This window comes from Taeniopygia guttata, chromosome 1A (assembly GCF_048771995.1).
Source record: "Taeniopygia guttata chromosome 1A, bTaeGut7.mat, whole genome shotgun sequence".
Lineage (NCBI taxonomy): Eukaryota > Metazoa > Chordata > Aves > Passeriformes > Estrildidae > Taeniopygia > Taeniopygia guttata.
Window position 1 is genome coordinate 63,318,814 of NC_133025.1, and position 27,812 is coordinate 63,346,625.

Here is a 27,812-nt window from a genome sequence, read left to right on the forward strand (position 1 = left end):
AATGGTTTTGTCATGTCATTGATGGTTTTGATTTTATTTTTTTCTCAGATTTAATGAGAAGGCCTAGCATATGTCTGTTTAAATGTAAAAATTACTAACTCACTTTGAGTATTTGAATATTTAATCTACTGCCTTGCTGCTAATCTTTGTTTCTCAGTCAGGTGGTTTGGGCAGATAAGAAACTGGATGTGATATTTAATAGGCTGTGCAAGTTCTTCTAACAGAGTTCTTAGGTCATGTTTAATGTTTACAAAAGCCAGCCCGAGTGACCTTGAATTCAGTGGAAATGTTACCTTGGGAGCAGTGTAAGGCTTTTTTCCCTTTCAGACATCTAGGTTTGTTATTCCATGTTGCTGTGTGCACAAGAGTGAAAGGGGGGTGTTAATTATAAAATAGATGTCCATTATATAGTGTGCATCTTGCTCCATGTCCTCATTTTATTATAGCTTGTACATTAAGCAACTGTGGGCTTTTTTCTTTAGTATTTGCAATTCTAAGTATGGTAGCTTCACGTCATTGCTGTCGGTATCTTCCCACGTTCAATTCTAGAGTGTACTTTGTAAATAATTGCTATCTATTGTTTTTCAGCAGTGACTGAATTCTTAAAAATTATTATTATGGTTGATAGAGATGCCGCAGTGCTCCTTTGCATGTCTCTGCAGTTTTATTAACCCTGAAAGATTAAACACAGCATAAAATTAAGTATTAGGTACTTGATAATAAGTATTGAAGAATACTCTATTATTTCTCTTAATTTTCTCCACTATCTAGAACATTACCAAGAAATAATAATGCAGAACAATTGTGGTGACTGCCTATATATATTGCAGACTTAATAAAATATAATAAAGCTTTCACTTTTAAAATTAACAGCTTTCTTTTATAGGGCACCTTGTAGCCTTTGTTTCATCAGTTGCAGTTAGGTTTTATGATTAATTGATTTAAGAGGAATGAATCTGATTCCATAATTCATTATTTCCTGCTGTATTATCTTACTCTTAATTTACAGGATTTCTGTTAATTGGAGATTTGTCTTGTTTGCAGAGCTTTCAAGCAGAAATTAAGTTTTTTTCTCTTTTGGTAGGTTGGAAATTACAAGAGGACAGTAAAACGAATTGACGATGGCCACAGACTTTGCAATGATCTTATGAACTGTATTCACGAGCGGGCACGGATAGAGAAGGTCTATGCTCAGCAGCTCACAGAATGGGCTAAAAGGTGGAAGCAGCTTGTGGAGAAAGGTAATGCTGAGTTTGAACTCTGACAACTTTCTCAAATGGAAAAAAATATTTCTGTATATCTTTGTTTTGGTAAGTACAAAGTAGAAATACTGTATGTTTCAGCCTATAATGGAGTTTTTGCAAGAGGCTCAGTAATAGGACAAATTACCAAGGTTTTTCTTGATAAAAACCCAACCAAGCAAAGCCCTGCTCTTTTGCAGGTTCACTTGCTTCTTGCTGAAGCAGATGAATCTTCCCTCTAGTACTGAATTATGTTCTAGAGAACTGTCTGTTTCTAGATAATTACGAGTACAGTTTGAAACGGGCTTCTGGATAACGAGGGGGCAGTGACTGTGGGGTTAAGACTGGTAATTAAAGACCTAGGCATTGCTCTAATGGAACGCTAAGGTGATGCTATTTAACATACTCTGCAACATGGTTATTCATCCTTCAAAAAGTATGTTGAGAAACTGAAGGTAGTTCAAAGGGGAGCTCACATGTGGAATACTGAGCATTGTGGTACAGGGGTAAGGACTCCAGACTAAATAAGTATTATTTTTTCTGGCTTAAAATTTTGTAATACTCTAAATTTCTATTAAAAGAAATTGTTCCCTTTTCTAGGTTTGCATCAACATTGCTGTTTACAAGTGAATATAAGTCAATAGTTTCAGGTAGTTTCTTGGGAATGTAAGTTCCATGTGGGTGATGGTTACTGAGAATGACACTTTTTGTTGTGTTTAGGCCCACAGTATGGAACAGTAGAAAGGGCTTGGTGTGCTTTTATGTCAGAAGCTGAAAAAGTGAGTGAACTACATCTAGAAGTAAAAGGTTCACTGATGAATGAAGATTTTGAAAAAATCAAGAACTGGCAGAAGGAAGCCTTTCATAAGCAAATGATGGGAGGATTTAAGGAAACCAAAGAAGCAGAAGATGGATTTAGGAAAGCTCAGAAACCCTGGGCAAAAAAGCTGAAAGAGGTACAGCAGTAGATTGTGTATTAGATATCCTGTGTTATAATATACTAATGTTTCAAATCTCTATAAGGGAGTAAACTCCCTATTCTTTCTGCTGGACCCTACTTTCTCTTAAAGATCTCTTGCTTTCTGTCCTCTTCTGAGAATAAATATTTTTCTCTTGGTCTCTCCTAATCTTGGTGAGTTCAGTGAAAATCTGGAAAAAGTGAAATTTAAGCTGTCATTTTAACAGTATCTTATTTCATACAATTGAAAATTACAAATTGCTCAAATAAATGAGGGAAAATGTGTTTGTGGGTTTTCCCCCCTCTCATATAACATTATTCTTAAATAACAGGTTGGTAGAAGAAGGGGGAGCAGGTGAACATGGGAATGAGTGAGAAGTGTTTAGTTGGGAACTTTTGTAAACCTTTGTTGAGTCTGTTCAATACTTCTCTAAGCTGCATGAGTGACATTTCTTGTGTGGTGAAAGAATGCTCCAATAATTTCCTTACGTTGATTCTTATGTCTTGTTCATTCTTTGGCCTAAATGAAAAAAATTTCCCCCTCTCCCCGCCCCCCCCCCCAAAAAAAAATCATCCTGAAAACAAAACATGACCATTTCTCCATTGCCACATGATTTTATGGCTTTTATGGTTGCTGTAGACTGTTCCAGATGCAAAGACTCAAATCTCTTTTGTAGGTGGAAGCTGCAAAGAAAGCTTACCATGCTGCCTGCAAGGAGGAGAAACTGGCTATATCCAGAGAAACAAACAGCAAAGCTGATCCAGCACTGAATCCTGAACAACTCAAGAAATTACAAGACAAAGTGGAGAGAAGCAAACAAGATGTACTGAAGGTATACTGAATGTTTTTTGACCTATAGCTTGTGCATATTTAAGCTCTTTTTCCTCCTGAATGTGCAGTGAACACCAGTTCACATAGCTCTCTGTAAGTTAGTTTTCTACCAAAGTTTAATTTTCTCACAAGAATGTATTCTTGCCAAATTTTTCTTCTCTGAAGATGAGTAACGTATGGCCTCTATTTCATTTAAGTACTTTCAGCAGGGAGCTAAGCACAGTAAGCCAGCAAACTTCTAGGGCAGAATTCTACTTATTTACCAGTGAGTGCTGAGCTATTTCACTTGAGAATCTGAGAGACAGATGCCTAAAACTTGCTGACAACTAAGTATGTCATCATTCTTGACTGCAGAATGCATTTTTTAAAAAATGAAGCTGATATAATCCACTTAAATAAATGCTGTTCTGTTGCACAGCTTGCTTTATCTCTTAAGTGGGCTGCTTCTGAGAGGCTTTTAATATGTGAGGAATATATTCCTCTTTTTCCTTTAAGAATGCTTTTCTGGGATCTGAAATGTTATGTTCCAATGTTCCATCAGTTGGGATCTTTTACTTCCTGCCTGTGGGCTACTTCAGTAAGTTAGTGCAGAGCCTGAGGTTGTATCTGTTCGCTGAGCTCACAGAGTATGCCATTTATGCTCACAAGGATGTACACAATGTTTGGGGTTTTGGTCATAACTCACAGTGCACTGTGTAAATTACTAAAGGAGAAAAGACAGCACTTTAAAAGATCACTGAATACTGAATACCTTCATTGACTTGAAAGACTTCCTGCTCTGATTTACTCTGTAATTTCTTTGGGTTTTATCTTTAGAGTTAACATTTGTCATGATTTCTGTTAAAAAGCCAGAGAAGAGGCTTGGAGGTTTATTGTAACTGTTTCTGCAGTTTACTTAGATAATTCTCATTGTGCCTTCAGGTGGGTACAGTGGTCATGAAAAGAGTTTGCAGCTTGGCAACTTCTGCTCTAAACCTCAGCCATTACTGCATCGATAGGTCTGTATTGTAGGACACTAATAAAATACATTGCTAACAGTTTGGTTTTGTACCCCTAGACAAAAGAAAAGTATGAAAAGTCACTGAAAGAATTGGATAATGCTACTCCTCAGTATATGGAGAACATGGAGCAGGTGTTTGAGCAGTGCCAGCAGTTTGAGGAAAAGCGGCTGCGTTTCTTCCGGGAAGTGTTACTGGAAGTCCAGAAACACCTTGACTTGTCCAACGTTGCAAGGTAAAACTGTAAGACTTCAAAATTAATGCTGAATATACTTCCCTGTGGAAAGTAATAAATGCTTCAAGTAGATCAGAGTTCAGAGTTCTGATTTCTTTCTAATGTGTTGCTTCAATTTGAAAGTGTAAGTGAAAGAGATTAGTTCTTTGTTTTGTCTAAAATGAGATTAGCACCTATCTCTAACATTTGCCAGAACCAACAAACCTTCATTCTTTCTGTGTTTTATAATCAAATATGTTCTAGTTATAAGAGATTCAGCACTTAGAATAAAAGATTGGGAAAAGAAGGTCTTGGTGTATTATGTGTCTTGCATGTTTATTAGAGAACAAACTGGAATTTATTAGTGTAGGACAGCATGAAATTTGTAGTCAATACATTTATTGTTAAAATATTAGAGCTCAGTATTGAAATTACCTTGATCTGGGTATGAATTTAAGATCCATAAGTTAACCATTGCTAAACTCTTGTCCACCTTAATTTCAAAGTCTTCTCTTTATACTGTCATATGTATCAAGCATGTCTTGTATTTTGTTCTTTCTGCCTGAGCCCTCACTGTATTCCAAGGGAGCTAAACTTTTGCTAGGGAGCTCCAGACACAGGAATACTTGCAGGGAGTGCTGTAACCATGGTGGTATTTTACATCTCACTTCTAACAGCAGAGGTCACATGCACTCTGCTTAGCACTTCAAGTGCAAGGAGAAAAGGAAGAACTGAATTTGGCTTTAACCTGAGCAGTGTCCCAGACTGGTTTGCTATGCTGTCACACAAATGTTAATGCTGCCATGAGAAAAGGGGGTGGCACAGAGGCAAGAACTAAAACAGAGCAAGCAATAGGTAAGGGCAAAACCACTTATTTTGGCATCATTACCATTTGGGTGGCTTCAAAGTTCCTATGGAACTGCAGTGGGAGATGGGTTCTTTTTGTTCTCAGAGTAGATAGATGGTAGAATTGCTGCCCATTTGATTCTGTTTCATCAGGTTAAATGAAACTACAAATCAGGAATAAATAAGAAATAGTGGACCGAATGGACAAGGCTGGGGGAAGACCACAGAAAATGACCAAGTGGAGAGGCAGTGATTTCCTTTTAAGACAGTTAGAATTCCAGGAGTGGTCATAATAAGCATCAAACAAAGAACAGAACTATTAGGGTGAAACTAGAGAAAAAGCAGCTGTAACTGTTTATCTGTTTCCTTATCTTTGCCTCTTTTAGTACAGAGATAAAAGGTGTAGAATTAGTCATGAAAAGAAAGTTTCATTTTTAACTGTAATGATGCTAAAGAGCACAGTCCAGAAAATAGCCTGCTATGTTCTCTAGAGATGTAGACCTAAAGCTGATGGTTGATTTAACTGATGGCTGGTAATACATGCCTCTATTACTTGAATACATTGAAATGACTGCTGATATAGGGGAAAACCCATACTGTGTATCTTTTCTAAAGCAGTCAAATATTGTATAGAAAGCAGTCAAGTATTGTATAGAAACTGAGAAATGTGGAAGTGTATTTTGAGAAAGTTTGATTCCTTGACAATGCAGCATTAATGAATTCTAATTCTAAATTTTGTGTGATTTGGTCTGGAAGGATTTTCACAAATACTCTACCTTGACTATAATAGCAGCTTAACTTGTATATATAAAATAATAGCAGTTCTGTTTCTTATTTTAAGCCTTGTGACTGTTGAGAATTTTTAAACTCTGAGTTCCATATTGCACCGTGTTGGTGGCTTTGATATAAATGCATGGTCGTGCACATTACCATGTGCATGATCTAGGATCAGAGCTGTATCTGCAACATGACTTCTGTTTATGAAAAACAACTAGAGTGAGAGATAAGAAAAAGCAGTAAGGTCCTTTTTTTACAGTGTTTGATACAAATAGTACAGTCAGTAAAATCAGACAGTACTCAAACCAGTAAAAGCAGTTAGCAGATATTATACCTGCACAGGAAAATGTTTAACCCATTTACCTCTGCTTCAAGTTTGGGGGCTTTTTATTTTTATAATTGCTTACAATCCTCACTGGATTAAAATTGAAGTTTTCACTGAGTCCTGTGGACTTAGAACAAAACCAGTTTCTACTGCCTTGTAGATAGATAAGCTTTGAAATTCAAGAAATTTCCAAGACTGCAGTTCAGTTGTTTAAATACAGTCCTGTGTATATATATATTTTAATGACAGCCAGTTAAATTACACAAGAGTCATAGTTTTAAAATCTGCTAAACAGGGATTTTATGGTGTGGTGAACTTTGAGCTAGTTTACTTGTTGGACTACTCTTCCCTTTTTATAGGCAGTTAACAGGTCTGACAGTTTTTAAAAGTCAACCTTCCTATAAGTTTTTTCAGTACTATTGTGAACTTTAAAATATTTTTTTAAAAAACTGCTTAGGGATTTTCCATGATCGTAAATGTGATACTAAATTAGAAGACAAATTTGTTTTGCAGTTACAAAAATATCTACCGTGAGCTGGAACAGAATATCAAAACAGCAGATGCTGTTGAAGACTTGCGGTGGTTCAGAGCTAATCAAGGTCCGGGGATGTCGATGAACTGGCCTCAGTTTGAGGTAAGGTCACAGTACTTAAACCACAGAATTGTTTTGTCTAATTTTTTCCTCTTTGCTTTTTATAATATTTCATTCTGGTGTAATTCTTAACTTCTTAACTTGAAGCTTCCAGCACTGAATCTTTTTGTTTTGGAAGTTATAGTAGTTTTCTTATCTCAGTTTTTGTTGGGTTCTTCTCATCCCACAACAGTTGGAGGTGATTATGTTGGGCACCTATTTAAAGAGAAAATGGGTAACCCAGAAAACTACAGTGCCTTTTTCTAAGCTGAAGTCATTACTGAAGTTGTTAGCTATTGCTTAGTTGATACATCTCTGACACCTGCATATGTTGTCCTTTATGTTCTACTTCTCCCCTCTGGTGGGAGACTTCAGACTTCAATTTTCAGTTCCTTGCTGTTAGCAGGCAATTGTAGTGTATACAGCCAAGACTCTGAAAAAGTCTGAGCTAAACAGTTCAAAATTTGAAATTTGGTATTTAAAAATCAATACTGCTCTATTTAAATAAAGTTCCAGTTACCCAGTAAGTCATTTTATTGCTGGATGCCATTTTCAAAAGGAAGGAGTTTTTCCAAGTAGTGTTCTGTTACCATAGCCTACAAGAAATAAGTACCAGAATGTGTCAGTGCAGATCATACTACTCGTGTATGATAGCTGGAAGTGGAATGAGTTGGACCAGAAACATGGGTTTATTTGAAATATATTCTAGAGATTAAATTAATGGAGTGGAAGCATAAACTCTGGAGTGTTTCACCCTTCCCTTATTAAAGGAAAACAGCACTTGTTTTTAAAATACTGGGTAACTTTAGATGTTTGAGGAAGAAAATTCATAACAGTACTGTAGAATTTCTTTGCCTGAAACACTGAAGTGCAGTTACTTCTGTGTGAGGAAATTACTATCCTTTTTCTTAAGCATCATAATTAACCAATTAAATGCTCCTGTTACTGTTTTCCTAATCAAGTTTTTTCTCGTTTACATGCTACAAGGATGACGTAAGTAAAAAAGTCATGATCAAATGACTGTGAAATTGCATTGTAAACTGCAAATATGCATAGGTCAGTGGTCTTTTAACTGTGGTAACTCAGAAATCCAATATATATCTTACAAAGTTAAAATAATGAGGTATTTGAAGAACTGCGGAAAGCGCTGGGCTGACTCTGCTACACAGGAGTAATAACAACTCTGAAAACTTCAATTTCCTGATAAAAATACTTATCTCAAATGCCATCTTTTGTATAGAAAACTCTCTCCTGACCTTTTTTTTACCTTTAAGACTTCTGAGAGGAAACCTGTCTCAGCATAGGATATTTGCTTGCATCCAGTTTGTTTTCTGTTTGTTTCTGCTTTGTATCTGTATAGTGTATACAGATAACAGGATATCAAAGATTAGCTTTGACTTGATGCAGGAGCTGTGTATATAGCTGCCTGTGCCATCTGTCCCATCTGAATGGTTCAAAACATCAGGAAAAGTCTGCAAGTGGCATCATTAGTCTTGTCAATAGTTGTGTTCATTCAAGCCTTAACTCCTATAGATGGCTTTTTAGGATAACGAATTTCACTAAATCCAAAGTGAAGTACCTTAAGGCTTAAATCTTAGGCACAGATTTAAACTAGCTTCTTTGTAAGTCATCTGAGAGTGCTTCTTGAGAAGTAAGCCCTGTCTTACAATACCTTTTTAAATTGAATGTTAAAGTTAACTTTTAAAGCCAGATATCTTGGCATTATTTGAAACCGTGAGCCCTCACAGTACATCTTTTAAATATCTCTACTGGCCAGCTCTTTTGATTACTCCAATTGTGTGCCAGGTGTCTGGTGTTTTAAGTCTTTTCAAGGGGTTCACAACACTAAACAGGGAAGTGCAGGTAACCTTGGGGGTAGCACAGACACCTGTTTGCATTGCTGGAGTAAGAACTAGATGAGAGCTGTAAATGAAATGTTTGAAGTGACTTGTCTTTAGAAATTACTGATAGTGTTGTATATATAGATGTATGTTCCATAAGTCAGTCTGAAAATTAAATGTGATAATTACTTGTTCAGTTGAATTTCTCAGTCACGTTTTGCATTCATTGGTAGGAGTGGTCTGCAGACCTGAATCGCACTCTCAGCCGAAGAGAAAAAAAGAAGGCTTCTGATGGAGTGACTCTGACTGGCATTAATCAGACAGGAGACCAAGTTTCACAGCCTAACAAACATAGCAGGTACCTTTTTTATGCCTAAAAACACTAATTGGAAAAGATTGTTGCCTTCAAATGCACTAAGCTCTACAAGATCAAAAAGTCACTGTCCAATCAAATGGTAATAATCTTCGAGCATTTTTAGTGATGTCTCTGCACTTCACAAATTAATTTGGAAATTATTCTTCATTTTATAGCTCTCTTTCCATTGGGAGCTGAAAGAAACCAAGCTTCATGAGAAACTGAACTTTTTGTACTTGATCTGGCGGTCTCTTCCCACCTTCCCATCTCTAGAAATGATAATAATACTTCGAGGTCTTAGTTTGCAAAACATTTAGTCACATCAGAATTCTGGATGTGGTTAACACAAAACTGTTAACATCAACTGCTTTAAAAAGGAATGAAGCTGGGCAGAAAAATTGCATTGCCTTTTATTTCAGGCAGTAGGAAAAAAGAAATTGTCTTGCACAAAGGATATTCTGATTGTGAAGGAATGCTCCATGTGTGAGACTTTCCAAGCTTTCTTGAGCCTTATGCTGCATTTGGTAGATGTTTTATTTTTGTTTAGTTGTTTATTTAATTTTTTTTTTGGCTGAAGGAGGGGTCTGCTAAGAAACTGCTTAGTGGGACACCAGTGGCAGCATTCGCTTATACAGATAGGGTCACCATAATGCTTTTTCTTTTCCAAATTAGCAGTCTTAGTGTCCAGAGTAACACAGTGCAGTCAGTACAATCAAGTTACAATCCCTTTGAAGATGAAGAAGATACTGGGAGTACTGTCAGTGAAAAGGAGGACAATAAGATCAAAAAGTTGGTGAAATGTTGTTTTTTAATTGTTTTCACATTTGCACTTTCTCTGTCCAGGGTTTTCTATTTTCGGTTTCTATAACACTATGCTGGTCCGTGCATGAAATGTTCTTAAGCAGTTGTGTAAGCAACACTGTAACCTAACTTGTCTTTCCTAACAGATGCCATATCTGTTGCTTGATCTTTGGTTTCAAATTACTATGGTTATTGGCAGTTGCTAACAGAACTGCTGTTGCTTTTTTTCCTTTCTTTCCCAGTCCTATAAAATGTTAAAACTGATGTGTTTTTCTAGTGAAACTGCTCCTGGAGCTTTACTGCTCTGTGTCTTCTCACTGAATAAATCTGCTTTTAAGATGCTCTCTTGTTTTGTTTAGGACCTTCTCGAGCAGCTGCCTGTTGCTTCAGTGTACACTCTAGGGGTATTCCACTCTCTTAACTGGCATGTGCATGCTGAACAGTGAACTTCCCTTTAAATTATCAAGTTGTTGCAGTATAATGAAGTTTTTTTATTGGTGGATTGCAATATAGAAAATGTGTTGGAAGCTATCGTAGAGTTGCATAGTGGTTTGGGAGGAAGGTTCTGCAAAGCAATTTAAATGTCTTACCTAAACCAGATAATTCCTCTCATTGACTATGGCATCCCTTTTACCTTTGCAGAGTAAATAATCCCTTGGATTTTTTGATAGCTAAGTCTTTTGAGTTTGTGGGGAGATTAGTGTGTGTTGGTTTTGCTAAACTTTTTAAATGCTTTGCAAGAATGTTTTTATTTTTTAATCAGGCATTGTCAGTTAAAGGTAGATGAGAAGATACCAGAAAGAAAGTTTCAAAGCTGGGCCTTAGAGTGGAGTTTAAGCATATGTAGGGGTATCTTAGTGGTATTTCTAGTCTCCTATTTTAAAAGCAAAAAATAATAATTTCAAAATTGATTTTCAGCGTTAGCAGCTATGAGAAAAACCAAAGCTACCCTACAGATTGGTCTGATGAAGAGTCCAACAACCCCTTCTCCTCCACTGATGCAAATGGAGACACCAATCCCTTTGATGAAGACACCCCTCCTGCCATGGAGGTGAGAGTACGTGCACTCTATGACTATGAGGGCCAGGAGCAAGATGAGCTCAGCTTTAAAGCTGGTAAGTTTGCAATGTTCACTTTTAAAGTATTTATCAAAAAGGAGAAAGGCAGGGGATTCTTTTTGCTCTTCACCTTTTATTTTCTGAAGTCACCTGTTTCTCTGGACATGCAATTCCACATACAGGATCCTGTCTAACCATCATCCCTCCTAATAGTGCTTTTTGGTATCCCCTGTTTGGCAGCACTGACTCCTAAGCTCTTTGGAATGTGTTGGGTTGCCTCTGAGATACTCCCTTCTTATCATCTTAAGTGAAACAAGATGACCTGCAGAACTGAAAATCTTCTCTCTCCCTTTTCTTCCCTGGTGACAGCAACAGCTGCTGCTTTTGCTGTCTGGAAATGCCAACCCTACAGAGTTGTTTTTTAAAGGAAACTACTACAGCAGCTATTCTTGAAATGGTATTAAATCAACTGATACCTTCTCTGTTTAAATGGAAAGCATCCAATTTTTTGTATCCAACTTTCTGCACTGCTAACTTTTTAGGGTTGAAACTTTTAGATACTTTTAGATACTTTTCAAACTGTCTCTTTTCACCCCTCTTCAGTGTATGTTAAGCACAGGAATTGTCTTTACCTTGTTTTTTTTAGTCTTGTGTTATATTAGGATACACTTAGTACACCTCTTCCTTCTTAAAGTGTTGTATCTTCCTTGAGCCCTAAACCCTTTTTCCCTCACTGTTACAGGAGTTGAGAGAACAGAATAGATGCAGCTGATGGGGGACACCCATCACACACTGTTTCCACACACAGGAAGGTGACATCAGGGTGTGATGGCTGCACACCACAGGTGCTGCTGCCTCCAGCTGAATTCTACCCCCTGTTCATGACTTTCAAGCCAATTGTCAACTGTCTTGCCCAGAATTGCAGGAGGCATTTTCCAATCAGGAATTCCAGAACAAGATTGCAGGAGTAGTTTAGCAAAAGCAAACAGAACTTCACTTTGTGCAAATGAGAGACACACTTTGTCTCTTGTCCCAATCTCTTGTCATTTATTCCCACCTCCTTTAATAACCAGATGAATTGTAATAGAAAAACAGGGTTCAAGTGTTGAAAAGAAGCTCCAGAAAGCTCTTTGTTCTGCCTCCCTTTCAGCTAGGGTTAGTTAGAAGTGTGCTGTTGCTATGCCACCTGCTGTGGCTCTTAGGTGGATGCTAGGGCTAAAAGTTAGGAAACCAGTCGGTGTTGTAGCTAATCAGGGAACTGCAGGATGTCTGTTCTGCTGATAAAGGGGGGTGCTCAGAACAGTGTGTCCCCAGGTCATATCCAAAATGCAGTTTGTGCTTTCTGAACCAAAACACCCCCCAGCTCAGGTGGTGGTGCTCTGCCTTTAACTCACCTCCTTCCTTTTTTATTGGTGAAACCACTGAACAGCTGACTTTCCTTCTTTGTAGACAAGTATTGTAGGTTTCCAGAGTGGAGGAATGGTTTATTTGTCCATGAACTTTGCTGAATTGTGCCCTGACAGAAGTACAGTAGTAACAAAACATCTGGTACTGTCTGTGGAAAGCACACAAGCCAAAAGTTACTTTTCGTTCTATAGACCTTACCTGCTCCGTTTTTCTCAGCAGGGTGTGGAAGCATGCTAATGCTCTTGAAATATATCTCTGGTAGCTGTGAAGCAGCAAGGGTTTACAGTAATGAGTCTTTCCTTGGCAAAACCGTGCAGTGTTTATATACACAGATGTAAGGGTTCAATACCAAGTTAGGCGGTGTGTGCTGGAGTACCAGCGGTGTCACTTGCATTAAACCACTGAACCAAGTGGCTCTCAGTGTGTGAGGGCTGTAGAAATAAAGCAGAGGGGGTATTAAGTGTGAGATATATGCAGACTTCACTTAAAAAGAGTGCAGTACTTTGAAGGAAGAGCATTAAAGAATATTACAACACCAAATTATGGCATTGATACAATTGTAGGAAAGGGATGATGTGCTAGACCATGAGTCCCCTGAGAGATGCTGAATAGGATGGCTGCTTAGTTATTAAGCAGAAGAGTTGTATGACTAGCTTTACACTGAACATACAAAAAACTAAGGAAAAGAACTCATTCTAGGTCAGGTGGGAGCCAATTTAAAATGTACTCAATCCAGTGTTCCTCTGTAGATATCCCTAGGCTCCTAAGCAGCTGTCAACAGAGGACTAATGCATTTTAAGGATTTGTTGAAATGTACATGGATATTCTCAGATAGGATTTCCTTGGATAGTCAAAGAATTTACCTACAAAATGCTTCTAAGTACATGTTACAGAATATATGCTCTGCACAGTGTCCATTAAATGTACTTGAATATATGAAACTCATTTTTTTACTAGAGTACTTTTACAGCTGGTGCGTATTGTTTTGTTTTTTTTCTCTTGTCAAACAGCTGTGGGAGGCTCACAAAGAGCAAGAATAACTTTATTAATCTCTTATGAGAGTTTTTATAAGCATGTAAGATGATAGGACATAATTATTACAATATGTCTGTCTCACCCTCCTGTGGCCCTCGGTGGCTGAGAATAGTGACAGTAAAGGTTGTCCCTGCAATGTTGTCAGAGTATGTTATTCCGTGTTCTGGTTTTGTCATCACAGTGGTTTCATTGTAACTGCTGTGCAGATGACACTTAAAAGTGTTAATATTTTGTTATACCTCCAGGATCACCAAGTTTCCAAGCCCAAGCTTTGATAAAAATGCATTTGTTAGAGCATACCGTCATTCAGATGTGAATTTTTGGTAGTCTTTATTTCCACTCTTTATTAACACATGTTTCACAGAAGGTTTGAAATTGTACACTCTAGTTCAATTTCTACCAAAGAATTTATAGTCCTTAGGCTAGTTTATAGTCTCCTAAATGACACCAAGACTCTCTACTATTTGGGACTGTAATAAGTGATTAATATCTTCATAATCTATTTCCTATTGCTAAGATAAAACACACATCAGTTTTATCTAGGGAAGACATTTGACACAAATTAGTTGCAAGGGAGGAAATAATTGCTACTCAATGTAGCCTTTTTTGCCTGGCTGAGGTGGAGCTTCCTTTGCTCCTGTGGAGCATCTTGGAGTCTGCAGGCTCTCAAAAGTCCAAGTATTCCCTGAGGATGTGGAATATCAGATGTGCATTGTAGTCAAAATGAAGTTATCTTATAGTTCATAAATGTCTGAATGGATAGTCTGGAAGTTAGCAAGCAAATTCTGAGTTACTTAATCTTTGTAGCATTTTTTTCCATGTTTCCCTTAAAACCTTTAGACAATAAGCCTAATGAAACATTTATTTGACTTGCACTAAGCTGGGGAAAATGTTCCTTCTTTTCTTCAGGGGATGAGTTAACCAAAATGGAGAATGAGGATGAGCAGGGCTGGTGCAAAGGACGCCTGGACAATGGACAAGTTGGTTTGTACCCAGCAAACTACGTGGAACCAATCCAGTGACAAAGAACAAAATAAACACAGAAGTGTCACACGAGCTCTGTAGGCCTGTACAGTGTATTTAGGTGAGGTGAGAGGAAACTGAATGGATGTATAGAGTGTATATATTTTAATGAAAAGGTGAGGGCTTGATACTGAAATAAGGCTGAATGAAAGACAAAAGCTTGACATTGTTTCCACAACTTGTACACAATGCAAAGGAAAGGAGTAAGGTTGAAAAAATAGTATGATAGGAAAAATACTTTTTAAACTTTTTCTTCCCACAATGTCTGTTATTGTGGATCCTAAACATTTTTGCATTTTCTATGCTTATGCCTCATCCTACCCCAGGTATGTGGCTTACGCTCACTTTTGTTTAATCAATTATTTTAAGTGACCTTCAGTAACTCGCAACTTGAATTTTAAAGATTATAGTTAATTTTTTATTTGTTCTTATCAATGTCTGAAAGATGCAGTATTTTTTTATTTAAATGCTATGTAGCTAAGCACCTTTTTGTATGCTTTATCAATTAATACTTAAATTATGACATAGATTTAGTTACCACTTGACTGAATGAAAGCTCTTTCCATGTTGTAGTAATCTTTCTGTGTTGTCAGCATGGCTTGAAGTTGTAAATGGAGTTGTAAAACAGAATACTGTATTTAATAAATATCTGTTACAGAAGGTTATTTGTAGCAGAGATATCTGCAGGTGTCATGGGTTGGGATTCTATTACAAATGTTCTTTATGTGGGTTGACACTTGAACTAAGAGTTTTCCATCTAGATCTTAAGTGGCATTCAAAAGAAATATAAATTATACATAAGCCCCTGAAGAGTGGCTATTTCCAGCACATGTTTGCAGGTAAAAAAAAAAAATCTCCTTTTAACTGCTATTGATTTTTGGGTGATTTGAAATGTTAAATCTGTGAAGGCTGATTATCTTGAACAGAGAAGACTGTAAAATAGACTAAATGCTTTTATTAAGAGCCTATCTATGTTGTGTATATGTACATATGATTTGATATTCCAAAATATGAAGAGCATGGCTATTAGTTATCAAGCCTTTTGGTGTCAATAAGATTTAGACTATTTTAAGAGTTTAAATTATAGGTATATTTAAATCTGCTTTCCTGCCATATCCATTACTGTACCATAGACAAAGTATTCTGTGATTAGATTTTTCAGAAGTACGGTAAATACACTAATATACTCAAAATCAGTATTTGTGGATAAATTAATGAGTCAAAGTATAAACTAGCTTTAGTCCAAACATGGATTATTGTAGCAGAACACTGTAAAATCTACATTTGTTTGCAGTTACAACTTGGCCAGCTGTAATCGTGTCAAATATGCACTTGTGACATTGAAAACTGGGTTGTAAAACTACAGCAGATCTGTATTAAAACTAAGTATCAGGTAAGTGGATATGCCATGTTAGGAAGCTACACGGTAATGAAGCTAACAAATCTTTTCCAAGGTAACTATAAAACACTGTTGGTAATCTTGGACTTTATAGTTTGCTTTTTGAGCTTATAGGTATATTTAGTTGTCATTTTCAGTGAATCCAAATGTGCAAGCTTAGAAAGTGGATGTATGTATATGTCTGTCAACAAAAACTTACCAACATGTTTGTTCATCCACAGGACAGTTGCTAAAATTGTCAGGAATTACTGGTTTGGGTCTCTGTATTGTAAAATATTTTAGAAAACAATAAAATCTGTTAATCTCTTAAATACACAGAATGCACCTTTTACTATTTCAATTTATGTCGTAACACAAATAATCTGTGCATTTCATTGCAATTTGTGGTGACAAAACCTGCATTGTGTAAAAGAGCCACAAGCAGGAGAGTGACATTGTGCCATGAACAAAAAAGGGAGTTGCTATGCACAGGAATTCTTGGCAAAACATTCCAGCAGAATCTTCATGGAAGAAGAGGAAACTGTATTTATGGCTGTACAGAGTCCACTGTGATGCTGCTTTCTGTGGTGTTGTCAAGTCTCAGATAGCGTGGGTGAGCAGTTAAGCTTTTTATTTCTTTTTAAATATAGTATCTGAATTTTTATTTTTATTTCCTGCCTTGCTGACTGGCAGTGATTAATGCAGTGCTGTTTGTGACAGCTGGCTGAAGGTTTTCTCTCCTCTCCCCCATCAACACCTGCTGAACAGCAGATCCCACAGGTTCAGCCCTGGTTCAGCCAGGGTCTGGCTGGGGGCCTGGCACCAGTGTGTCCCCCCAGGATTAATTGTTTAATATTGTTTAATATATTCATCAGTGCCTTGGGTGAAGGGGTCAGTGGTGGCACAGAGCTGGGAGGAGCAGCCAGTCCCCCTGGGGCTGCACAGCCCTTCCCAAGGACCTCAGCAGGGTGGAGGCATGGCCAGAGGGGCTGTCTGAAATCCAGAAAAGGCAAATGCAGGGTCCTGCACCTGGGGAAGAATAACCCCAGGCACCAGGACAGGCTGGGGGTCACCTGCTGGAGAGCAGCCCTGAGGAGAAGGGCCTGGGGGTCCTGGTGGGCAGGGAGCTGTCCCTGAGGGCAAGGAGACCAGTCAGAACTCTGTAAGGTACTTTTGCAGGTGTTTCACACTTCTGTGATCCTAAGTAACTTATTAAATAATCAACTGCCACCGTTCTACTTAAGCTCTTAATAAATCTGCAAGCCCAAACAGGAATCCTTCTGGGACACACTGCTATCCTCCCACCTTTTACTACTATAGTCAGTAACTGATTAAATGTTCATTTACTTCGTAGCAGTTTACTTCAGCTTTTATGAGGGACATTAGGAAGAACTCTTTGAACATCCAAGTCGCTTGTTACCTCAGCTGGAACATCTTGACAACTGAAAGCCCCAAGCCTGCAAGGTAAAAAAACAGATCAATTGTGAAGTACTATGCTGATAGACACTTCTAGAATCTGTATGCAGGAAACACTGAAATCTGACTGCCTTGGCAGAGATAAAATATTATGTGGCAAATACAGGTGGGTTTTGCAGTGGGATGCTACATGCAGCTGGAGCTTTGCAAGTCCCTTGCATTGCTGGTGCAAACAGCAGGCTCACACAACTGAGTGTTGCTGCTTGTAAATCCCAGTAAATAGCAAGAGTTTGGCTTTGCACTGGGCAGTGGTGGTAGGATGTAGACACTTGCAAAAGTGGAGAGCTCCATGAAACCTCACCTGTTTGAAGTGGTTATGCTTCATGATATTATCAGGACAAACACTGCATTAGTACTAGATAAAAATGTTGAACTGGTTTCATCAACTGGTTTTTAATGTAGATCTTAAACTTCATTCCCATGTGCTGGGAGAAACATCTGCATGCTTGATGTTTCTCTTCCAGGGAAGGTTTTTTCTGTATGAATTATTTTTACTGCAGTGATCCATCTGTGACTGCTGTCCTTTTGAGGTTACCGTTTGCAGAGGCCTGAAACCTGGTGAACTGCAGTTGTCGTGGGACAACATAATTATAGCATAACAGTGAGCAGAGAGAAACTTTGCCTAATGTGACTGAGCTTTCCAAATGGCATCAAGCAGAATTTGTACTTACCTAAGGGCACTGAAAAGCAGTGAAAATGTAGCTGACATGACCTGGGACTCTACCTATATTCCACCACTTCTCAGCAGCACCATGAGGAGAAACCAAACAAGGAGGGAGGATTGATAATAACTGGCCAACAGCACTGATGGAATTTCACAGCACTAAAAGCTTTGAGTATTGGAAATGGCAGCAAGTGTTTTGGTGCTTTGAGAAAATAGGTGTCCACTGAAGCTGTAATACCACACAACTCCAGGCAGCTGCAAGTTTCAATTTCTGATTATCAAATCAGCCAAAGAACAGACTGTTCTCAGGAGAAAATCCCAAATAGTTCTCCCTTGTATTTATGTGCCCTGGCAGGGCTGTCTGGCCAGCTGCAGAAGCCCAAGCCTTGCTGTGGCAGTTGGATAGGTGAGAGTAGGAGAAAGTTACTTTGCCTGTGCTTCATCAGCTCACAGAGCAGTCCTTGTGCCCAAAAAATGCCCAAATAATACAGGAGGAAGCCCTCCATTTCCGAATGGCTGTGAAGAAAAGAGGGGATTAGTACAGGATCAGTCAGGCAGGAAGGGCCTCCAAATGTCTTCTATCCCATCTCTGGCTCAACAGTGAACTTGGGACAGGTGGCTGAATGTTGCTGACAACCTCCCAGCAGAGAGTTTCCACAGCTGCTGTGAGCAAACTGCTCCAGTATCTGATTGTCCTCATCTGAAAGCGTCTCCTCTTCATATCCAATTGGAACTGTGTTCTGGGTTAGTGTGAGTTCTGAGCCCTTGGCTTTAGATTTGCAAACCAGCACCCCCACCATCACACTCCGGCAGTGAATTGCTCTCATTTACACACGATTAGAGGGCTCCTAATGCAGGGCAGGCTGTTTGTTTCTGAGCATACACATATACCAGGGTTCCTCCACTTATCTTTGTCAGATCAGCTGGCAGGGAAGCAATTCTTAAGGGGTTCCCTGCGCTCTGGGAATACAAATATGTCTTCTAGCCACTCTTGGAAACCACCAGCAAGATGTGATACTTCCACACGGATGTACAATTGGTAATGTAGCACTTGGAGGCCACTTTCCCACCACTGCTGCTGATCTCTCTCTGTACCTTCCCTCTTTCAGCACTCATTCAAATCACAAACTTGCTGAAGAATGAGAGACCCACCTCTATTCCCTAGAAAAATTAATCACTTTTCAGGGTTTATTCTTTTGGCTTCCTTTATTTAGACCAGTTTGCTTCTCCCCTGGGCCTGGACAATCACCATTAGTGGGAGAACAGGATATGGGAGGGTATTTCCAAAATTTCTTGAACAAGTTGGTATTCATTCTTATGGCAGAGGAAATGACAGCACAACTTACCATGGATAGTGGTACCAAGGAAGCAATCTGTGAGTCTTGGATAGATTTTGTCAAGATGAAGCTCTGCTGAGAGTTTAGGACAGAGTATCAGGCCAGGGGAGCCAGTGATGCTCACAGTGCTGGTCTGCTAGTGGGCCTGAGTAAGAACCTGCATTGCTCACCAAACTGGAGAACGCTCAGTGCCTCATCCACAGCCGCCCTTGAAGGTAAGTTGTCTGGTTTGGGAGTTTTTTGTGATTTGGTTGTTTGGATTTACTTTGGGTTTTTTTTTTTTCTGTTTAGTCAATGTGCAGAGCAGCAATTAGAAGTACTGCCTTTTCCTTGCTGGAGATGTACCAGCTGATCCCTTCCTTTATGTTCTCCATTCTCTATATCACCTGTCTTCCACAACCTCAGGGCTGCTCTGTGATTGCAGGACCTGCTGACCTCCTTCCACTTCACACAGAGATGCTTTTATTCCATCTTGTCCAGAACTCATCTCCTGGCAATCAGCTGAGCTTGCAGGCTGCAGCAGGAGTCTGCCACAGAGTGAACTGCAAAGTGTGGCCTTAGGAAGAGATGCTGTGTGTTTCTGAGCACTGCACAGGCCTATTCCCCTCTGGTTGCCTGCACAGCCCGGGACTTTGAACAGCAGCAGCTTTTTGACATCCCAGCTTGGGACAGAGGTACCACTTCCTGAGACAGGTCAGCAAAGGAACCAGCCCCCTGTGGTGTGACTTGCGGAGATGGGTCTTGGGATGCTGCAGCAGCAGCACCTTGATATCCTGATGTCAAAAGTCCCATTAAATGGCAAGATTCTACCACTAATTTTTTTCTTTTGTGTGGGGTTTTTTTGGGTTTTTTTTTTCGGTTGGTGGTCTTGGTTTTGGCTAATTTTTTTAAATCCTTGCCAGGGTAACTAGTGCCTGACTCCTGTGGATAAGCCAGGAGCTGCAGGGTCAGGGCACACCTTGGGGTTGCTGCGCTGAGTGTCCAGTGTGGGGCCAGCGCTCAGCACACGCTCCAGCAGAGATCCCTGTCCCAGTTCCCCTCTGTGACTGCTCTGAGCAGTGTGGCCAGGACTGGCACTGATAGGTGTCACCACCCCAAACAACTCCACAGAGACTGGTAAGAACTGGGGCTTCTGAGCTGCTGGGGAACACCAGGAATCTGCAGGATTTAAGGCACAGAAGGTGGTGCAGGGGGGAGGCTGGGGGGCAAAGCTTTGGAACTGATTATTTAGTTCCAAATTTGTGTATCACTGGCTCCCCTGACCTGATACTGTTTACGTCCTAAACTCTCAGCAGAGCTTCATCTTGACAAAATCTATCCAAGACCCACAGATTGCTTCCCTGGTACCACTGTCCATGGTAAGTTGTGCTGTCATTTCCTTTGCCATGAGAATGAACACCAATTTGTTCAAGAAATTTTGGAAATACCCCCCCATATCCTATTCTCCCGCTAATGGTGATTGTCCAGGCCCAGGGGAGAAGCAAACTGGTCTAAATAAAGGAGGCAAACAGAATAAACCCTGAAAAGTGATGAATAAAGGGAATAGAGGTGAGTCTCTTATTGTTCAGCAAGTTTGTGATTTGAGTGGAGTGCAGAAAGAGGGAAGGCACAGAGATGTTCACATCTCTGAACAGATGAATGCCACTGGATGACCCAGTCTGTGGAGGGGAGGGGAATCCAAAACTTGTGCTTGCAGTGGGGTAGAAGGTGTATCAAGGAAAGGGCCTATCACAGAGAAGATATTTTGCAAGCTCCTGAAATTCAGTGGCACTGTGTCTAAGGGACCAGGTAGTTCTGTAAGGCCATTGTGATGCTTTTTCTGTATTGGTGTCAGAAAAGAATTAGACAGTACCTCCCACACATGCTGAGGGTGGAAAGCCTGAGGATGGAGTGTCTCACACAGTTCCCCTTTACTGAACTCAGCCCCAGCAAGACTCTCCATGGGGGATTGGTACCTGTGGTCAGTCAAGCAGATCTGTCTCTCCTTGTAGTGACAGCAGATGCCACACAGGAATTTAGTGCAGACATCAGCAAAGCCACATTATCACGCTGTGTGCTGCCACTCTCAGGGGCTCAGTGGGACAGAACCAGCTCAGGCACAGAGAACTCCATTCCACTGCAGGGAATGTTGCCCTGCAGGACAGAGAGGAAGGCGAGTCAGAAGCATCAGCAGCTTTGATCTCACAACTCTCCCATCAATTAATTAATTCTGTATTATTAATGTTACAGACGATATAACTCACATCAGCAACTTCATGGAATATTTCTTTTGACCTGTTAAGCATCTTTAAAGGTAAGACACATCTAAGTAAATATAATATACCATGTACATTTAAGTTGATGGTAAGCTCCCCAAATGTCAATTTGAATAACTGTGATTGTCTTGCCTCAGTTACAGATTCTGTCCAATTTTTGACATGGATTGTCTATTTGTTATTTTAAAATTTTACTAAAGATACATTTTTAGTTAAGTACTGCAAGTTTAAGTGGCTATGTGTTATCTAAATTGCTGAATGAAATTATTCTGCTAATTTGATTTAGTACCAACTATCCCCTCTCCCCTGACATGTTAAAAAATTCCTTGCCTAACTTAATGATTGTGTTGATGATGAGGTGAGCTTGTAACTTTTTTGATAGAGTTCATCATTTTAGGTTGTTTATCTTTTCCATGTAAGTAGGAAAAGCCTTGAGAGATTATTTGCCTCATAGTAATCTTGGAGAGCAGGTTATAGTCCTGTCCTGCACAGTGCCAAGAGTGATCTGTGGCCCTGTGGCACTGCCACCACCCTCCCTGAGAGCAGGCACTGCTCCAGGCTGTTGGATCAGGCACAACTCTGCTTTAACTGTAGCTGAGCTTCTTGAACTCTGAGGTGAGGTGGTAAAATTGGTCACAGGACCAGAACACACTGGTACAATTCTGAAATGCTTTCCACTGACTGAGAGTGCTTTGTTTTCAGCTGGGTTTGGGTTTGTTTTTTTCTTTCCTTTCCACCTCACCAGCCACATCCTTTAGGGTAGATAAACTCTGAAGTGCTCATAAGGAAATGTGCTTTTTAAAATTGTTATTATTCACTAAAACACATAAGAAAATGAAACATTTACAATATTTAGACGCTGACAAGACATTTCCTGTGTGCACCTGAGCAGCAACAGCCAAGGCCCCTGCCCCTACTGCAGCATGGGAAGTCCAGGTTTGCTGCTCTGTACTTGAGGGAGGGCTTGGCAACTGCTTCCTGGAGGATTGTGCCAGTGGGAAGCAGATGCCATCCTCCTCAGAGACAGCAAGATGAGGAAGCACAGACCTGCTGGGCTCTCTCTTCCACCTTTGCATTCCATCTCTGCTCCTTGCCCTCCTCATTCCACTTCCCAAGTCAGGAATGAGTCAGTAAGGCCCTTGCACCTTATGGTGGGACCATAAACCCACTTTTCCTGCAGAGAAGGCTTGAATGGCTGTGTTTGTTCGTAACACAAACATAAATGTACACAAATGGGGACCAAAACCCGATGGCTTTGCTATTTCCCTGCAGCTGGGGGACTGGCCATTCAGCACAGCCCTTGCACCAGCACTGCCAGTTAACCTCGGGCAGATCCAGTTCCAATGCAGCCCAGCCCACAAGGATCTCCTGTAATCCACACCATAGCCTGGTATTCATTTCCAACACTCCTCCAGAGCCCTGCTGATCCCCACACTTCAGAAAGCACCTGGCAAAGCCGCCTCCCCAGCAGAGAGCAAACAGAACCTGGTGACAGGAGACACTGCTGGGATTAAATACCTGTCTGGGTATGCCAGTGCATTCCTGCTTTACACACTGCAATTTATGTTTGCAACTAGCACAATGCAAAGTGCAGGTCAGACATCATGTGGGCAGCAGATATAAGATTTTTACTGAGCCTGTGATGGGCACAGAGCTGTGTGAGTGATGGCTGTGAGTGACTTAAAGAGCTGCCATGACTGAGACTTTCCTTGCCATTCAAAAGCTTTTTGGTTGCCCCACTTACAGAGTTTTATCAGATTTCTCAACCTAAAAGAAAATCTGATTGATTTAATCCAGGTCTGAAGTTAGCTCAGCTCCAAGCAGGGAGTGACACTTGTTGACTTTGCCATGCAAATTTTTCTGAGGCTCTTAAGTGGTGATGATTGTGGAAAGGAGAGGAAAAGGACCAACAGGTAAGATTTAGACTTTTAATGTATTTAAATTGCAGTAACTATATTGATTATTTATTATATAACAATAATTTTGATAATTTTCCTTGCACTTTATAAAATTATGATTTATACCATAGTTGGAGTATGATAATCATGTGACAGTCAGAGGGCATTTATGAGGTGAAAGGAGAGGAGAACAAACCAGAGAGTTTTGCTCCCCAAGGTTTGACTTTGTATCAAAGGGCACAGTTTGGGCTTCGACCACCATAGTGGCTCAAGGTCCCAGGATGATTTTCTCTATAAAATTCAATTTATTAATCCAAATGCTGCCCAGACATTACTGTGGATGAGTAAGTGCTCAGTTCCTTAGCTGGCTGTGCACATCCCACTCATCCCTTTCTCCATCAGCTGTTGTGCAGCTTCTGGATCACCCCCAGCAGTTCCTGCTGAGGAGTTGGCTCCAGCAGCTCGTGTGTGATCCTGCCTGTGGACTGGGTGCTGTGTTTGCAACTCCTCTTTAGGGAATCTTCTTTGTGGGGTTAAAGGGTAAAAATATGAATTTTCTGGGTGTTTCCTGTGTGCCCAAAGCCCCCAGGGAAACAGGCATGAGAGAAGACAAACAGGGATCTACAAGAAACCATTCCTTTGTGCATGGAAACAGGGCGTGGCAGCAGAGTTTGGGGAAGTCTGCAGTGAAAGGAGAACCCACCGGCTGTTTCCCAATTACAGGTTTGATTTTTTTCCTTATTCCCTATCTTTCACTGCCATCTACTGGCACTGACTGAACGGCTTCGTGGTTGGCCCTGGAGTAAATCTTTAAGAGCTACAAGTTTTGACAAGGGACCCTCAGAGAGGACTTTGGGGATGGATTAACTGAGAAACATAACACTTATGGAATGGTAAACTCAGACAATAATTGGGAAGAAATAACGGATAAAGAAATGAGAAGATAAATCTGACAAGTCAACCCTTAAGTACTGCATTTCAGCATTTTGAAAACAAGTAAGCTGGGGTTTGTTTGTTTGCATACTTATTTGGAAAGAAAGCTTTTGTTTGGAAAACAGCCCCCCAGAACCCTCCCAATGTTTCTTTTTTAACAGGTCTATATAAAAGGGGCCAAAATGCATCTTGAGAGTCAATTAAATTTTTGTGGCCTTACCTGCATCCAGGATTAGCAAAATAGCTCCAAGAGGCACCTCAAAGCTCTCTCAGGTGAAAGAAAGCAACTGTTTGCTTGGAAAAAAGTATCCTGCAGTTTGTTTCTCTCCAAATGTGCTGTCAGGGAATAACATCCTGCAGGTATTGGCTGTTTGGCTGTTTCATGGCTCCAGGAAACTGCAGGTAATAGTAGAACTATCAGTGTCCTGTAAATGATCAGTTGGATATTGAGTCAGGCAAAAGTCAGTCATTCATTCATTCAAAAAAATCAATCATTCCTCAAAATCTTTGACTTTGCTGTTGATATGAGAAGGATCTTTATCATGGTTGGGCCCTGACAAATGTCCTCCTCTCTCCTCTTACACACAGCTTCTGGGCAAGCCCACCTGCTCCTGCTCTCAGAACAGGAAAGGAGAGAAGGCACCAAGTCCAGCCCGCCCGTGTTGCTGCAACATGGCCCAGTATTGAGCCACTCAGATGCCAGCAGGTCTCCCTCTGCCAGGAACAGAGCAGTGACCTCCTCTGGGTAGGTACCATGTGGGCTGGGACTACTTTTTTTATTCCAGTACATCCTTTCCCAAGGAAAGCACTAGAGCCGAGCATTGGATGACACCCATGTGGAACAGATCCTTCCCCTCCTTTGTCCAAAGTCCAATGGCAAAGCATGGAATGACTCACAAGCAGGGCCTGAAATGAAAATGGGTCTGTTAAAATTAGGCAAAGAATGCATTGAGAAAAAATGGGCATCCTTTTGTGTATGGAAAAAGTAGAAGGAAAGAGTTGAAAAATGGCACTTTTATTTGGCGCCACATCTCATTTTTTATGGATAAAACCCCATAGTGAGCAATCAGAACAGAAGTGGGAAACCCAGGAGCCTTTGCCTTCCACAGTGGACTTAATTTCCATTTTCTCTTCTCTTTCAGGACAGGAAAAAACACTTAACTCATCCCATCTTTGCCCAGAGCTTTGGTGTTTGAGCAGCCAAACCCAACAAGCTCCAGAACTGCTGGTCCTGCCCACGCTGTGGGGTGAGTCCCCAGCTGTCCTCAGAGTGCCCCAAATGCAGAGGGATCGGCCCTGCCCAGCTGCTGCCCACCAGGCTGGCTAGGAGAGATCTGCCTTGGCTTTACAGGGAATGTTTGCAGTGACTCAGGAGATTCCAGCAGCCTCCGGCGCTTCCCGGGCAGCCGAGCTGCTCTCCCGCCCCTCCTGCTCCCAAGCCCCGCCGAGCTGAGGGGAATTTGTCCTGCCAGCAGCAGGGGAAGGACCCTGGGGCTTGGATTGTCCCTCAGGGGGATGTTGGGATTTACATCATTCCATGCATTTGGCTGCTGGAATTTCCCAGCCCAGGGGCTTTAGCTGACAGGGCAGCACAGGGATTGTTCTCGGTGTGGCACCCAGATCTCAGGGTCAGTATCAGCTTTGCTGGTTCAGATGAATTATACCCACAGCCCCAAATTCCCTGCTGAATTCCTGCTGGAATAACCCAACAGTGCCTTGTGGAGTCTGGACATTCCCATGCAGAGCTGCCGTGGAACAGCAGCTGCGGCAGGAACCAGCAGAGGTTCCAGGACAAGGACAGGTTTGTATTCCATAGAATTTGCTATTTATAACCCTCATCCCCCAGCCCCACTGATGTCCCTGGGGGACACTTGACAGAGTTCCCTGGAATTCAGCTGATTTCATCCCCCTGAGCTCGGGCTCCAGTTGAAATTTTAAAGCAGGAGAAGGTGATGGCTCCTGGCCCGTGCTGAGGCAGCCCCTGTGCCCAGGGGAGGACATCTCTCCCTGCAGGAGCTGACTCCATCTCAGAGCCTCAGGAGTGCCTCTGCAGGTTCTTTTCCCTCAGGAAAGGGATGCACATCCTTGCTTCCAGCACACCTCCAGTGGGACCCACCTGTGAAAGTTTTCCATCAGTTCTGTGGTTCCAGCTGGCTCCCTGGAACACTCCAAACTTCATCCAAACAAAACCTCACCTGACTCTAACCTTTTATTTACAGGCCTCCCTGAGGGCATTGCTTGGGGTTTCATTTCTGGGGGGAAGATCCCCTTGGCTTTAACGCTGCTGAGGGATGATGTCCCCGGCTGGGAGGGAAGGGGTTTGGGGGGCTGGGACACACCTGGGGGTGTGCAGGAGCTCCGGGAGGTCGGCACCGGGAATTGCTGCCTGAGCCCCTCCTCAAACGCACCGCGCTGACATTCCCAGGTAAGGCCAGATGTTCCAGCTGTTCCTCGGTAATTCTGGGCTGCGGGCGGGGCCTGTCCGGGCTGAAGCAGCTCCGGAGCCCGTCAGAGCAGCCCCTGGCCGAGGAGCCGCGGGCAGCCCTCGATCCACGTCCATCCCAGCGCTGCCCATGCCCGGGATGCGGGTGTGGCGGGACACTGAGGCACAGCTCCTCCCCTGCAAACACCGAGGGCAGGAGGTGCTGGGTCCCTTCCTGGGCTCCCGGCCTCCTCCTGCCCCGCATTCCCAGCCAGCTGGGACCCACTGAGGAAACACCAAGGAACATTCCCGGCAGGGAGTGGGAGTCACCAAGGGCTCCGTGCAGCTCCGGGCCAGGAAAGTGGCCCCAGCCCCAGCACCTGCAGGGATTTTGGGCTGTGAACACTCACCTGCAGGAAACGCCCCTCTGCAGGTGGGACCAGCCCTGACACTCTCCTGAAGAACTCTGGCCATGGACCAAGTGAACCCTCAGGGCTTGTCCTGCTCATTTCTCCTTGGAAAGGGACATGGAATGAGCAGCTGTTGGGTAAATCCTGGAAAGGGCAGGAAACCAAGGTTATTGAAGAGTCTGGTGCTGTCCTGTGAGACACCAGCCAGTCCTGCTCTAGAGCCGGTCTAGGGGCTGGTGTGCAGAGCAGGACTAGCAGGAAGGAAGGAGCCACATTGACATAGGAATTCCCTTGCTGGCAGCAGCCACCCCATCCCAGGCAGGACCTTCCTCATGAGCCTGAGGTTGCTCAGGTGCTTGGAGCAGGGTGCTGACAAGGCCAAGATGCTGAATTCAGTCCCCACGTGGGCCAATCGCTCATCACCGTTTGACTCGAAGATCCTCGTGGCCCTTCCCAAATCGGAACCTCCTGTGCTCTGAAAATAAAGAACAAACACCTTTCACCGGCTTTTTAAACCCCCGTGTTCTTCCACTGGGGGGTGCGAGCCACAGAGGAAGGGGGACGGGAGGGAGAGCATCGAGTCTCCCCCGGCAGGTGTCGGGTGAGCGGCTGGAGCAGGACCGAGCCCGGCGGGGCCCCGGTCCCGCACCGGGCGCGGTCCGGACTCGGGCCCAGCGCCCGCCCCGGAGCGGCTCCT

At 41.8% G+C, this 27,812-nt stretch overlaps 1 protein-coding gene and 2 long non-coding RNA genes across 8 annotated transcripts in view; 2 read left to right on the plus strand and 1 right to left on the minus strand.

The window, feature by feature from the left end:
- PACSIN2 (protein kinase C and casein kinase substrate in neurons 2) overlaps positions 1–16,061 on the plus strand; it is a 51,168-nt gene extending 35,107 nt beyond the window's left edge. For 4 of the 6 annotated variants that reach the window (XM_002192680.6, XM_072923704.1, XM_072923705.1 and 1 more), the window contains exons 3-11: positions 1,085–1,241; positions 1,962–2,197; positions 2,877–3,032; positions 4,089–4,264; positions 6,705–6,825; positions 8,897–9,021; positions 9,691–9,807; positions 10,738–10,934; positions 14,229–16,061. In XM_002192680.6, the coding sequence (XP_002192716.1) occupies positions 1,085–1,241; positions 1,962–2,197; positions 2,877–3,032; positions 4,089–4,264; positions 6,705–6,825; positions 8,897–9,021; positions 9,691–9,807; positions 10,738–10,934; positions 14,229–14,341 (1,398 nt within the window). In that variant the 3' untranslated portion in view covers positions 14,342–16,061. The remainder of the gene's footprint in view (positions 1–1,084; positions 1,242–1,961; positions 2,198–2,876; positions 3,033–4,088; positions 4,265–6,704; positions 6,826–8,896; positions 9,022–9,690; positions 9,808–10,737; positions 10,935–14,228) is intronic. The other 2 variants (XM_072923707.1, XM_012569305.5) reach the window with 2 other exon arrangements.
- On the minus strand, positions 15,760–21,290 carry LOC115493441 (uncharacterized). Its single transcript, XR_005979016.2, has 2 exons — positions 21,153–21,290; positions 15,760–17,177 (listed from the first exon to the last, which is right to left on the minus strand). It is a non-coding gene; the product is annotated as an uncharacterized lncRNA (long non-coding RNA).
- A 72-nt stretch (positions 21,291–21,362) lies between these two features.
- On the plus strand, positions 21,363–27,622 carry LOC140682244 (uncharacterized). Its single transcript, XR_012053659.1, has 5 exons — positions 21,363–21,490; positions 23,250–23,365; positions 23,933–24,073; positions 24,872–25,028; positions 25,426–27,622. It is a non-coding gene; the product is annotated as an uncharacterized lncRNA (long non-coding RNA).
- The last annotated feature ends 190 nt before the right edge of the window (positions 27,623–27,812 follow it).